Source organism: Chionomys nivalis, chromosome 18, assembly GCF_950005125.1.
Source record: "Chionomys nivalis chromosome 18, mChiNiv1.1, whole genome shotgun sequence".
Taxonomy (NCBI): domain Eukaryota; kingdom Metazoa; phylum Chordata; class Mammalia; order Rodentia; family Cricetidae; genus Chionomys; species Chionomys nivalis.
This window is the reverse complement of record NC_080103.1, coordinates 47,719,452-47,734,697: the sequence shown is the minus strand read 5'-3', so window position 1 is coordinate 47,734,697 and position 15,246 is coordinate 47,719,452. Positions and strand designations below refer to the sequence as shown.

Genomic DNA, 15,246 nt, shown 5'->3' with positions numbered 1-15,246 from the left:
TTAGGAAATTAAACTTTAATTTGATAACTGCCGTCACTAGTGCTAAAAGTGCTGGCCATTGACAACTCCACTAGGATGACATTAGAAACAGAATGTGGGGTCAGACATATATATTTGAACTGTTCTTCCAACTTGTCCTTGAAGAAGACTGCTAGTTTATTGCACATCCACCTCTAAGGAGACTCTCCAACTTTCTACTCTCAACGATGTTTTCACCACCCACTTTCTCCTTAAAATTGCTAGGCATTCTCCCTACTAAATGTTCCAAAGCAGGTCAATATAAGAGGTAAAGTAATATTTAAGTACTTTTCCACTTAGCAATTTCACATTACCTGAGTTGGATCAATCACAAAATCATTTACATACCCATGAATTAAAACTTGGGGTAATAAAAGGAGATTGCTTTATAATGTGATACACCTCATTTAATAATTTCTTCATTAAATGATTCTAATGTGTTTTTATTGGTTACACAACATTTAATGGGATACAGCATACTGATTGCAAATATACTCTCTCACTGTTTAATTTAGACTAATGAAAATGAGTTTTATCTTTCTTAAATATATGCAGTCAAAGGAAAGGCTTCCTTTGTAATTAAGACAAAATCCTTCCATACCTGTTAAAGTCTTAAAGCCATTTAAAATAAAAACACGGCAATAAAATGCTGAGTCAGTAGATAAATACTTTATAAATCTGTGAATCTTAGAAGATTGTTCATATATTTACCAACTTCTGTTCTTAAATCTTTATCTACAAATATAAAAAGCCAAGAAATTGGTTTTAATTTTCAATTTTATTTAAAAGTAAAAAAAGATAATAAAATCTATTCTTTCGTTCTAAAAAGCATAGCCCTCAAAATAATCATAGCAAATAAGCATCCCATATTCTTAAATTTAAATAGTCCTACAGTTTTATTTCTATATATAACATAGTACCATAAAATTTTTTGATATATAATGAAATTTTTATTTATATGAAAAAGTCCATTTCAGAAGTATTAAAGTAAAACAAGGGACTGGGGAGCTGGCTCAGCAGTTAAAACCACTTATTGCTCTTGCAGAGGACCTGGGTTCAGTTCCAAGAACCCAAAACCACCAATTCACAACTGCCTGTAACTCCAACTCCAGGGATCCAATGCCCTTCTCTGCCTCCATGGGCACCAGGCACACACAAGGTGCACAGACATACATGCAGGCACTTACACATGTACATAAAATAAGAATAGCTTTTTAATAAGTGAGTAAAACAAAACTACCAATGACTAAATAGCAAGCAGAATAAACAATTGTCACTACTTTATTTCTTTTTTTTGTTTGATAAAACTATTTTATTTTTTTTCTTTTTATTGTTTATTTATTTATTAAAGATTTCTGCCTTCTCCCCGCCACCACCTCCCATTTCCCTCCCCCTCCCCCTCCCTCATCATCCCTAAGAGTAATCCGGGTTCCCTGCCCTGTGGGAAGTCCAAGGACCACCCACCTCCATCCAGGTCTAGTAAGGTGAGCATCCAAACTGCCTAGGCTCCCACAAAGCCAGTACGTGCAGTAGGATCAAAAACCCAGTGCCATTGTTCTTGAGACCTCTCTTTTTCATCCTCTTAAAAATTACACCGGCAAGGTCATTCGCTGTTGTTTTCTGCCTGAATCAGAAAGTAATTACATTAACATTTTTTTTTTTCTGATTCACGAAAGATCTCTCTGTGAAAACAGGTGTTTTAAGTGTGGTTTGTGCTTTAGCTGGTGTCTGGGAGGAAACCCCTTCTGTGCAGGGGCTCCTTCAATAATGATAAATATATCAAAAGAAAGAACTTTTTTCATACTAATCAGTTAGGAAGCATCACCACTACCAGCTAGGTTTTTAATGTTGACTTAGAGCAAAGCTGAAGCTTGACAAAGTAGCAGTAGTGCAGGGGTCGGCTCTCTTGCTGAAGTGCAGCAGAGATAAGACCAGCTTTCTCAGGACAGTAAACGGTGGAGATGCTGAGTATAGCCCTCTGCCATCTCGCATGACTCCTAAGGCCTCCTGAGGTGCCACTGGCCACAAATATCAACACAGACACCAGATGCGGCTGGACCATGAACCCAGACAGGGCCCAGAGGACATCCTGACTCTGGGTGGAGGGAGCGGTCACTCAGCTGGGAATGATTCCAGCAGTTGTGTGGTCACCAGACACCACCAAGGACTCGGGTTGTGACCTCAACCCTGAGCCTCTATGGGACCATTAGTGGCAGTGAAGAACCCAGACTTCAAGTCAGACCCTCAGCTGTGGTAGGTCCACGAACCCCAACATGGTCTTTAGCAGCAGCTGGGTCTGGATGTCACCACTGCCCCAGCGGCAGTATGAGACTGAGACACTCACTTGGCTCTTGATCTTGGGTGGGTGCAGAGACTCTGTCTGCAGTGAGGTCATGCTAAATCATTTTTATAACTCTCAACTTTCAAATATATATTTCTCTGTATATTCACTGCTGGACTAGTCACTTCTCTCATTACTGTGACCTAATCCTGACAATAAACAATTTAAGGGGAAAAGGGTTACTTGGGTTCATGTTTTGTGCAATGCAACCCATGATGGTAGGGAAGGCATGGTCACAGGACCAGCTCCTATCCACCGCAATTGAGAACACTTGCTCTCATCTCCCTGGACCAGGAAACAGAAAAGGCCAGTATTCAGCTGACATTCTCCTTTTTCATCTTCATCCATCCCAGCGCCTCAGCCCCTCAGAGACCACCATCCTCATCATGGCAGGCCTTCCTGCCTCGAGTAATCCTGTCTGAGAACACATGCACACACCTACACGTGTGCTTCACAAATGCCTTGGGCATTTCACAATTTCAATAATTTGACAAAGCTAACCATTGAGACTGCATTCTTGACATTCAAGAGTACCCAATAAGTTTACGTAACTGGCGTGTATTTCTTTTATTATATTGATTTCCAAATTGGAAGAAAGTGTCTTTCTCCTTTAATAACATCTTACGTGCTAAGAGTTCTGTGTTTTTCACAAAACAGAATGCCAGATGAATTTATTATCTTAACTAAAACTGATAAAATGTCCTTGGAATAATAAGGAGACATAAACTTTAGACAAATTTTACATTTGAAAATAAAAAGTCTCACATTTTTCACTATTCCCTGTTTTCCTTTGGAGGGAAGTCTGTGTACTTTAAATACTACCACCGTGAAGTGACTGTGGTCATCCATTCACTATGAAACTGTGGCTTCTCCTCAGGCTCAAAGAACAGTTATCCTTACCTGGCCCATCATCGATTTTCCCCAGGCACCGAGGAGTTGCACTCAAGAACGAAGAATGCTTTTTTTGAGCCACTGAACTACGAGGTGGCATGTAGTTGTGCTTAACTTGGGACATGTCATACGATTTCTGAACATCATAGCTGCCTGGAGCTGGCATCATCTAGAAAAAAGGTGAGAGATAAGCGCAGGCATACTTTATATGAAAGACATCCAGCTACATGCTAGATAAGTGTTAACGCTTAGCAAAAGCACTGCTTAGAAATATATGAAAATGTCTCTAATTACAAACAGAAATTGTAACATAGATTCCACAGAATCATCTTTATAATACAATTAATACTCATTATCCAAAAGTAAGGAAAATAGAATCATGAAATTAAGTTCAGAATACTTTAAAGAGTAGACCTCATGACATTGATCAGATGCCCATATTCAACTTTATAGATGAACACTGAATTCCATACAAGACTCAGAACAATGAGAATGTGTTTTCATAGACAGCAAAGCTATTCCTGCCTTACTATTCTGAACCAGCATACTTGACTTGTTTGCAAAATGAGGCTGCTTCTTTCATTTTTAATAGGTTCCAATTAAGTTGGAAAGCTTCTGCTTTCATCATTTACTGTTCTTTATATGATATGCAGCTACATTTGCATTTTAATCAATATGAACCACATATTAATTATAACAATAATTCTAAACTAAAATACAAATGTCATGTACTAGGTGCATAATTAATGCCTTAAAGTATTATCTAATTATCTCAATGAAAACTTTTTTTTAAAATTCTGCACAAATTATTTTGTATGCTATATTATTTTTTAAATCAATTCACCTACCATATGCATTAAAAAACTAAAACATTTGGGGGCTGGAGAGATGGCACAGTGATTAAGAGCAATAGAAGAGCTTCCAGAGGGCCCAAGTTCAAATCTCACCACCCACACAGTAGCTCACAATCATCTGTAACTCTAGTTCCAGGGGATCTGACACCTCTTCTGGCCTTTCTGGGTGCCAGGCATGTACATGATGTATAGACATACATGTAAGTAAATACCCATTCACATAAAAATTATAAAATACTAAAATGTATAAATTTTAATGATTTACTGAAATACAAGGGAGTATTTTGGTTAAGTATGGGTTTCAACTACCTGATGCTTTTTTGCTGTGTGACCTTAAACTAACCACTCAACTTTGTGACCCTCTGGCTGTTTAATAAAATGAAAATAATTGTATAAATCATAGAGATAGTACAAGGACAAAATAGGTCTACAAAAGTAAAACACGAGGACTTGACTGTACAGGAACACTAATGTACCTTACCATTTTAGAAAAAAATAATTCAATGTAAGTTCAAACATAAGGCTAACCAGAGTTTAGGTTACTAGAGAAGTTGTTGGTGCTTTTACTACAGAGAAAGAAAAATCTAGTTATGCTTACCAGAAAACTTACTCGCTGCTTGCTTATTAACCTGACTTATCTTATTTATCTTTAGTCTGCATCTTATCTGAACAAGGTATTGTTAAGTAACTATCCTCAAACAATGCTTAGTATGACTAATGTGGAACTCTGCCTAGTAGCAAGAATGTAGTTATTCCAGTATTTAGTGCCCTGAATGAGTTGAGAAGCATGGCCGGAAAAGAATCCCATGTGCATAAGAACATGCCACCTTTCTTGTGATCCTTAGGATTTTATTCAGCTTACAGTCCCAGGTAACTGTCCCCACTTCTGGGAAGTCACTGAGTTAACTTGAGGCAACTAGACACATTCACAGTCCAGAAGAGAGACAGACTAAGTGCACGCATGATTGCCAGAGTGGAACCCACTCTCCTTTTCACTCAGCCCGGGGTCCAGCCCAGGACATGGTGCTGCCGACATTAAGGTTGGGTCTTTCTGCTTCAATTGATCCAAGAATTTCCCTCACAGACCCAACAGGCAATTCCAGTTTAGACAATTCCTTATTGAGACTGTCTTCCCATGTGATTCCAGATTGTGCCAAGCTGACACCACCAAGCCTACTATTTGAACCCTGGTCATGTATCAGTTGAATTTTCTTTCCAACACAAAAAGCTAAAAATATCTGATTCTCATTTTCCTGATCTCATTTTCTTTTAAAACTAGGGCAAAAATCTAGGTCATATGCTTAAACGCTACCCTTTCAAAGAAGCAGAGAAGATTAACATTTCACACTAGTGAGGAGAACAGCAGAACTAGTGGGTACTCATCCCAGGGACAGCAGACAAAAGCAGAAATGAGAGAGCAAATGAGAGATTTGAGAGGTCTCATTAAAAAAAAAGTGAATGTCAAGCTCCTGACCTCCACCTCCGAAAGTCAAGGACCCCACCGAGCACTGGTACAGTTAATGTTTGTAAGATTCTTAGGGTGGCATGCTGGGGTTTACTGTGACCACTACCAACACAGTCACCATCTTCATCAGGATGGCCCTGATGAAGCCCTCAATGAGACCCCCACATCAGAAAAGAGATGCTGGCTGGACATTAATAGGAAAACCCTCTAGTATGTTAATCTGCAAACAAAGAGGACAAACAATTCAATCCCAGGAAGTAAACAAACTCACTGGCTCGAACCACCTTACAGGTAAGGGAGTCAACCTGCTAGCACTCTGTACAAACCACTTCATAAACTTGGTGACATCATTCAGTACTCTCTAGTTCAAAGCCCATGGGGAAGTACTCATATTCAGAACCGCTAAAGTTGCTCACTTTACAACCCCAGGTGCCAGTTCCTAGTGTCATCCAAAATAAGAATTTTCAAATTCCAGTGTTCGCTGTGACTCTGACATATGGAATTTCCTGTATGGTCTGGCCCCAGCCATGTGGAAGTGTGCATGGGTTCTGATCTTCCAAAACCGTGATTACCAGCACTGACTTCACTGTTAGTACCCTCAACCCAGCTAAAGACTCAACTGAGCATCTCTCCCATGAGTTGACTCTCATGCTGTAACAAATTGGCAACTGGACTTGAGTAATTTATATCCACCTGTGCTGTGGACTGCTTCTGCGATCCAGGATTTCTTCTGGGAGCTTTATAGAATGGATTTGTGAGGATAACCTCAAAAAAATATACATGTGGAATCCTCATAAACCCAGTAAGAATCCAAGACCCTCAGAATCCCACAGCAGTGTCAGTCTCTCTTCTCTGAAATGAGCTGAAATGGCTTTGGGCAAAGTCAGCTGGTTAACACCATGATGAACAGACAAGTTGCACCCTAAGAAACTGGCCACTAGGATGCATAGCAATCCTTATGTTACATGACCACTAGACCTTTTATTCCTAGTTTTCAGGCTGGGTGGTGCAGAGAGCCCCGCTGAGCCCAGAGACCTAGTGTTACTGCCATCAGGAACTCTTGGGGGGAAGCGCACCCCATAGAACTCTTTCTTTCTCCATAGCTCCTGAATGCACTTGTATCAGCCACTTCAGCACATCTGATGGCAGCTGCCAGAGGGAAAAAAAGGAAGCTTTTTATTCTTGACATTTGTTACTTAGGCTATTTATTGCTTTCTCTTGAAATATAGCACTACGGGATGGCCTGTGAGATTCCAACTTTTAAACTGCACCTACCTAATTAGGTGAATGTAATGAATGCCTCAGTACTTGTGAGTTCCGTCAATCTTCACTTTACCTATGTGTGCAGCTGTGCCTTTGCAACTAAGACTGGATTGTTCTGGCAAATTTAACCTTTGAATAATACTGACAGAGACTATTTATTTATAAATTGCTTTTTATCTCAAAACTGTTACTGATGTATCAACTTGGTAACATTTTATTCCTAGTTTAAGATTATGGGAGAGCTGCAAAGACAAGGGGATTTTATGCACCAAACTCAAGAAGAGGAGGAGCACTTCTGAGCCAGCCAGGAATTCAGGTTGTTTCCTTCCCTGTGGGCATTTACTAGGTCTCCGCATGGTTTAAAGAATGAGTTTGTCGAGGATTGGAAGGATTGGTCTAAGGAAAAGTGGAATTAACAGAGCTTCACAAGGGCACATAGATTAGAATAGAGGAATAAAAACCAGGAAAGCTAAAACCACAGCTGTAGCTTAACACGGAGCATTTGAAAAATGGCTCAAGTGGAAAAAGGACTGAACTCTGAAAGGCAGACAGTAAATTCACCTGCAGATAAGTGGTTCTTAGGATCCACATTATAGCAAGGGCCAAATACATTCTGTGCTTACTAGTTCTATGTCAACTTGACACAAACTAGAGTCATTCGGGAAGAGGGACTCTCAGTTGAGAAAATACCTCAATAAGACCAGCCTGTAGACAAACATATAATGTGTTTTCTTAAATAATGATCGATGTGGGAGTGCCCAGCCCATTGTGGATCATGCTACCCATGGGCAGGTGGTCCTGGGTACTATAAGAAGCCAAACTGAACAAGTAATGAGAGCAAGTCAGCAAGCACTATTCCTCTATGGCCTCTGCTTCTTTTTAGTTCCTGCACTGACTTTACTGGATGATGGACAGCAAGCTTTAAGATGAGACAAACCCTTTCTTCCCCAAGTTGTTTCTGGCCATGCTCTTATATCCCAACAATGGAAACTCTAATTAAGACAGATACTAACTTCCTTCTTATGATGGTTGCCATATTTTGAATACGAGAAGACAAGACAACTAAAAAGTAAAGCTGAAAGTATCTGAAGGACTATTAAAAATAAATCTTTAGATGTGAACTGGAAAAGCTAGACAGGAAACTGGAAGAAAGACTGGGACAGGAATAGATGAGAGATATGGACTCTGAAAGGTCGAGTGTGGGATCCAGAGTATTTGCTTAGGACTTCTGGTAGGTTGAATAAAAATGTCCCTATAGACTCATATGTTTGAGTGCTTGCTTGTTGAGGAGCTGTATTACTTGACAGTGATTAGGAGATGTGTCTGGGGTGGATTTAGGGGTCCCAAATGCTCAGGCCAGGCCCTCTTCTTGTTGCCTGCTGATCCAGAAATAGAACTTTCTGCTACCTCTCTAGTACTATGTCTGCCTACATGTGGCCACGCTTCCTGCTCTGACCATAATGAACTAAACAACTAAAAATGTAAGCCAGTCCCAATTAAATGTTTTCCTTTAAAGAGTTATTGTGGTCCTGGTGTCATTTCACAGAGTAATGTCCTGCTCGGTCCCCCTCCCTCAGAGGTAAGTTGATCTTCAGCTTCCAGCCTGAGTGCTCCCTTTTCTATCTCCCTCTCCAAGAGGCAGCTTTGATCTCTCCCTTCTCCCTACTTCTCCCCTTTCTCCCTTCTCTCTCTCTCTCTCTCTCTCTCTCTCTCTCTCTCTCTCTCTCTCTCTCTCTCCTCTCTCTCTCTCTCTCTCTCTCTCCTCCCCTTTTCACCTTTCCCCTCCATAACCCACTAAATAAATATCCAACCTCATTCTGCATGGCGTGCCTATCCACATGGCCACCACATGGCTCCCTGCCCAAAACCAGCCTCCTTCAGAGATCTGGCATAGTCTCATGGCATGCCCATCTATCTGTCGCTCCTCGTGGTCTTGTGTGCCATCCCTGCCTGGGACTGGCTGCTCTCAGGACCCACTACCCACTGCTTCCACTTGGGGACCTGCAGAGTTTCTGCTGCTGCAACCACTTGGGTATCTGCAGCATTTTTACTTAATCCATTACACACAGTATTATAATAATGACTAAGATAGGAGTTAACTGTCACTAGGGAAAGAGCCTGTTGTGGTATACATGCTTAATATCAAAACCACGCAGCAACACTCATGCCATTCATGAGATAATGTACTAGGCAATTAGAGAACTACTTCTTTCCAGTTAGAAGAAACATGTTCTTCTACTTCTGTTTCTAGTGATAGTTATTATTCATAACATACTTTATCTTTAAAAGCAATTCGCTATGATTCACACTAAAAGTGAGTTTATTATGCTTTGAGTTAATGTGTAATTCATTGTAGTTATTATTTCATGACTAAGAGTTTACATTAAAATAGTCTAAGATTTTAGCCTACGATTTCATCTTAAGTATCTCAAATACATAACTTAAAAAGTCACTAAGGAATTCTTTGATAAAATGTTTGTCATACTTGTGAAGTGACTTAAGAAGACTTCAAGCAGCAGGGCAGTGCTGGCACACACCTTCAATCCTAGTGCTTGGGAGGCAGGGGCAGGTGGATCTCTGTGAGTTCGGGGACAGCCTGGTCTACAAGAGATAGTTCCAGGACAGGCCCCAAAGTTACAAAGAAACCCTGTCTCAAAAAAAAAAGAAAGAAAGAAAGAAAGAAAGAAAGAAAGAAAGAAAGAAAGAAAGAAGAAAACTTTAAGCTTTCAACCAAAGCTTTCAATCAAAATCCTCACAGCGAAAACTGCAGGTCATAATACAGTGAGGTTTGCTAGAATATGCAGAAGGCTTTGATTAAAGCAATTTACCAGCACATTTATCCACATTGCTTAATTGAGGCTTTATAGAGAAGACATTCAGATGATAATCAGATCATCTTTGTTAAACACACTGCAGATTGTAATTAAGAGCATGTTGTCCTTGCTTTTTTTTCAGCATCTCTAATATTCATCATTGTAAACACACACCTGTGACGATATTTGAATTTGAAAACACTGTCTTACTCTAAAAGAAAAAAATACTTAGAGACAGAAATGCAATTGCATTGTTAATGATAGCCAATAGGTAAAAACAGAAAACCCTGGCATGATTTACATGTTCTCTTCACACATGAGATACTAGACTATATAATAATTCTGTTTTATTAAACAGAACGATGCACTATTGTGTGACACATGATCCTGAGGAAAGACCAGACAAAAGTACTACCGGCAGAAATGTTGTGATAAGAACAACTGACTCCACCTGGTTTCTCTAATAAGGCATTTCAGTCACAATTTTCCAACTGCAGGATAATCCAACTTTTTATCTCAGAATACACTTTTTGCCTTCCTTTACCCACAGCAATCCAACAATCTACTCTTTCTCACCTATTTGCAGTAGTGATTACCTATTTGGCCAGGGCTAACACTACAAAACTGGCTCTTCATTTTCTATCTTTCTTCCATATAAAATCAAGATGATAATCATTACATCTCTCTTACCTAACAGCATTCTTTTTTTCTTATCTTCAATCATATAATACATCTCAACCACAGCCTCTCCTCCCTCCCCTCCTCCCACTCCCCTCCAACCTCTCCTCTTACCCAGATCTACTGCTTCTCCATTTCCTTCCAGAAAAGAGCAGGCCTCCCATTGATATCAACCAAATATAGCATAACATGCTTCAATAAGACTAGGCGTAAGTGCAGGTAGGCTACCCTCTCCAAGAAATTCACCACTCTCTCATTCTCTCAGTACCCTGCACAACCTTCCCCCAGTCCTCAGCCCTTCTACTTGCAGCGCCCCAACCTCCAACCAGGCACAGATTCCCCGCACTAGCAGAGACCAAGGAAACTGGGGGAAGTCCAGGTAGGCTGCCTGCCCACCAAACCCCTCCGACTATCTCAGCCTCTGCCCACCCTCTATCACTAGTTCCCCACCTTCCTAGTCACCATACCCCAGTCCCCAACTGGGGTGGGTGGAGACTCCCTACACTACCAGATACGAAGCAAAATAGAAGTCCAGGTAGGCTGCCTGCCCTCCAGATTCCCTAGCTCTCTCAATGTCTCACCACTCCTCTACCGGATCACCAGTCCCGTGTCCTCCTAGTTGTCTCTCCTCAACCTTCTCCTGGGGCAGAGAAGCCCTGTTATACCAGAGACCAAAGAGACTGCGAGAAGCCCAGGTCACACTGACCAGAAAACCAGAAAGGAGACAGAAACCAAGGGAAAAATAGCCATTCAATAATAAAAGGTACCCAGACCTTTTATTATCCCACACCAAGATGTCTAGAGACCAACATAAGAATACAAGCAACAATAGTCAAGGCAGTGTGTCAGTACCAGAACCAAGCTATCCTACTACAACAAGTCCTGAATTGTTGTGCAATATTATTTTAAGATGTATTACACTCATTTATGCAGTGGAATATTTGTTTAATGTTGCAAAGATGGGCTGCATTCTTTTATGTTACATTTGTTTAACTCTGTGAAGCTGTATTATTTTTCCTGTATAAAATATCTGATTTGTCCAATAAAGAGCTGAACAACCAATATCTAGGCAGGAGAAAGAATATATGTAGGGCTAGCAGGCAGAGAGAATAAATAGAAAGAGAAATCTGGGAAGAAAAGATTGAGAACTGAGAAAAGGAGAAGTAGAAGAGGACATCAGGGGCCAGACACCCAGCTACACAGCAAATCAAAAAGTAAAAAGTAAGGAAAGGAATACAGAATAGAGAAAGATAAAAATTCATAGCCAAAAGATAGACAGGCTAATTTAAATTTTAAAAATTATAAAAGCTGGCTAGAAATAAACCAAGCTAAGACTGGAAATTCATAAGAAAGAATAAGTCTCTGTCTATTTATTTGGGAGCTGGCTGGTGGGCACCCCAAAGAGCAAAGAACCAAAGAATTAAAAAAAAAAAAAACTACATTTTGACATACTAATGTGAGGCTCCAATATCCTTAGAGCCTGAGAAAGTTGAAAAAAGAGATACAGCTCCTTTAAGAAGTTCTACCTTATAGCAGAGCATTTAAGCAGCCTTTCCCATGTTTCATAGAAACAAAATACTAAGCCAAGAGGAGGACTCAGCTGCAACTTAGCAGTTTAAAGTTTGCTCACATGGTTAAATAAATAAATAAATAAAAGTTAAAAGTTAGGTGGTAAAAGAAGTCCAGATGTAAAAAACTCTAGTGTGTTTTACAATGTGCACAGGCTTAGAAAAAAATAAAGGAAGGAAGGAAAGAAGGAAGGAAGACAGTATAGACAGTCACAGAAAGAAAGAACTAGTTTAAAAATAATAAAGACTTTAAAGAGAGAAGAAAAAGTAATACAATAGGAAAAGTGACATAACAATGAGAAGTACACATGCTGTCTGCATCCTGATAGAACACTGTGTGAATTTTGAATTTTTGATTACTGGTAAGCAAGACAGCTGCTAAAAGACATCAGATTCAAAGAGGGACTAATAAAATAAACCAGCCTAGAAATTTTAAGAATGTCTTAACTTTAGAATGGAAGTCAAAAAAAATGCATGCTTTAGAGAAGAGGTTTTACTTTTATTTCCACAGGAAATGAGAATCTATGGATTCATTCAGGGTTAATATGGATCAGGTTTGTGTGAAAAGCTTTTGTCAACAAGTTCTGTATCCCAATTAGTCTCAGGAGTGAGATGTGTTTTAAGTTTGAACTCCCTTCCCCAAAGGCATAGAACTCTACTGACAATGACAGGTGAGCTACCCCACATCTGTACTTTCCGTTCTTTCTTTCCTGGATGTGTTTATGAGAACAGAGCTAAGGTGACACAGCTACCCCACTCAGCACCTTGCAGCCATACTAACTGGTTTGGCATACTGTTAAACAAAGAAGGCGACATGTTCTACATGTGATCTCCAGGAAAGTTTGTGTCAGTTTGTGAAATTATTGTTAAATATCTTCTTTGCATTTTTACATTTCCTTCTTTCTAAATGAGACTGTTGTAAAAAGAGCTATGGGCAGTATGCTAAGATTGTAAGCAATGTGGAAAACATAGAAATGCTGAGACGCTGAGTGACATTAGAGCATCTAATAATTTATATCACTACTTGGAGTTTCACTAATATGAGGGACAAGAACAATAATTAATGTAGGAGTACATTTCTCAGGGACACAAATTTTTATCTAAGCATAGCTATCAGCTAAGCTGTACTAAACTTGGAAACTACCATGTTCAGCTCACTGTAAACCTCATGCTTGGAGCCACAAGTCTGAAGTCCCGATGGCCATGCTGTAGCTATGACCTGTGCTCTAGTCCTAGAAGCTATGTGCCTTACCATACAGCTTCTCTATCTCCAAAGCAGTGGTAAGCCATACATATTTCTCATTTCTCTAACTTCCCACACCTGAAGGAAATGCCTGATGCTGATAATTTATGATTACAATGGGCCCATCTGGATATAAGGAATAATGTCCTTCTTTTAACTTCACATGTGCCATTTACATATGAGCAAGATCAAATGGTCAGCAGGCCATATTTATATAATTGTGTGTCTGTATGTAGCAATAATATTTAAAGAAAAATAGACCATAGCAATGAATTTAAGAGACAGCGGCATGGCGTGAACACAGGAAGAGCTGGGGAAAGGGAAGAAATTGTGTAAATCATACGAAATTTTTAAAAAAATAAATGTGTTTGTAAAGATCAATTTGTGCCATGTTACAAAATAGCCAAGGCAATGGTGTTTCCTCACAGTCACAGATTCAAAAATTAGAATCAGCATTGTTAGGAAACATCTTAGAAATCTGTGACATATAGAGGATTTTTCACAAGATGAGAGGCATCACACCCATTAATAGCTCATATATCTTGAGTCTGGCTTTCAGAATGGTTCATCCTGAAAAAACAGACAAACCATTTATAAGCAAACCACTTAAATTGGGTTTATGAACATTGAGACAGTTTGTTATGCGTTAAGTATCTTAATGAAATAGCCATTGAAAATCTATAGTCACATAAAGTTTTACAGCTAAATTCTTATAGTTATGGACAAGAAGAGATCTGAAAGTATAAAAATATGAGGTACGGGGAAGAAATACAGAAGACGTACAATCCTGCTTCCAATTTCCTAAGTACAGATGTGGTGATGGCAGATGGAGGTGTTCCTGCTCTCTGGGGAAACATGATTATAAGATCCTCAAAACTACCATTATCTGAACAGAGAAGGAGTTCCCATGGATAGTGTTTCAGATTCTGGAATCCGGGCTGTTGAGATGGCTCAGGTGGTAGAGGTGCTGTCGGCACAAGTGTGACAACCTGAGTTCCATACTCCAAACCCATGTAAGGAGGAAGGAGAGCACAAAGTGTTCTCTGACCTCCTTACGAGTGCTACGCCACAAGTGCACACACAATAATTAAAATGTTTTTTAGCTTAGATTCTGAAATTACTTCTTTCAAGCAAACAATGTAGTAGGTAGTCTTTTATGCGGGTGTATTATGAAGTTAATCTTTTCTTTGACAATAGTAATAGGTCTGTTAAAGGCAATCAGTAACCCTTGAGTTGAATGCCCATGAAGTTAGCCAAGTACACTGTTCAGTAGCTCCTCAGGCCTGTTGAATACATTCCATACCTCTGAATATCTATTTTCAGAACAGCACTCTGCGGTCATTGTCACACTGTCTTGGGGCTCATGTTTGGTACGAAATGATGCTGTTAAGATAGTTATTCTTTGATACATACGGCAGAGACTATGGGTTATCTCATTTGCATGTTTTTCAACTTCCTTCTGCTCTGCCTTGCTGTATTTTAGAAACTATAAAGCTGGAAACTATTTTTCATGAAAACTGTCACTGCTAGTGATCCAAGGATGATTTGTTTTTGTTATTCAAATGCATTTGTGTAAGTCTGGATATGGAAACGAGTTATATGAAAGAGGAGGCTGGGCATGAGGAATTCTTTGCTGGAGAAAATGTATTCAAGGCAGTATGAGTCAAATTGAAAGCTTCAGCAAAAGAAAGCAACTCAGGCATGCAGCTTCCTAGTCATGCGGCAGCAGAGGGGTTCTTGGGCCAGTAGCTTATAGTTGCAAACTCCCATTGCAAAGTCAATTCCTAAGTGCACAAGAGTAGAAACACTTCCTGATGAAGTACTGCTTTTTCTGTATTCTTGAACAGACTACTTGCTTATTGATCCAGTTAACATTGGCATAAGCAGCTAATTGACAATAAGATAATTCTACTTACACTTTATAGTGTTTTTCCAAAACTATGCATAGTCTTTGCCTTCACTGTCTTTGATTGATAATATACTTTTCCTTTGGTGCACAAATCTTCATGTATTATCTGCTTATCTTCCTGAGGATTTGTTTCAGCTCTTTGAATTGGAGGATTCGTGTTTTCATTTTATACTGTGAGGGAAAAAAATCTCAGCCGTGACCTC

At 39.6% G+C, this 15,246-nt stretch overlaps 1 protein-coding gene across 1 annotated transcript in view; it reads right to left on the bottom strand.

Annotated features, from left to right (window-relative positions):
* Stpg2 (sperm tail PG-rich repeat containing 2) overlaps window positions 1-15,246 on the bottom strand; it is a 338,340-nt gene that overhangs the window by 207,709 nt on the left and 115,385 nt on the right. Inside the window, exon 11 of the mRNA XM_057793774.1 lies at window positions 3,260-3,419. Within this exon, the coding sequence (XP_057649757.1) occupies window positions 3,260-3,419 (160 nt within the window). The remainder of the gene's footprint in view (window positions 1-3,259; window positions 3,420-15,246) is intronic.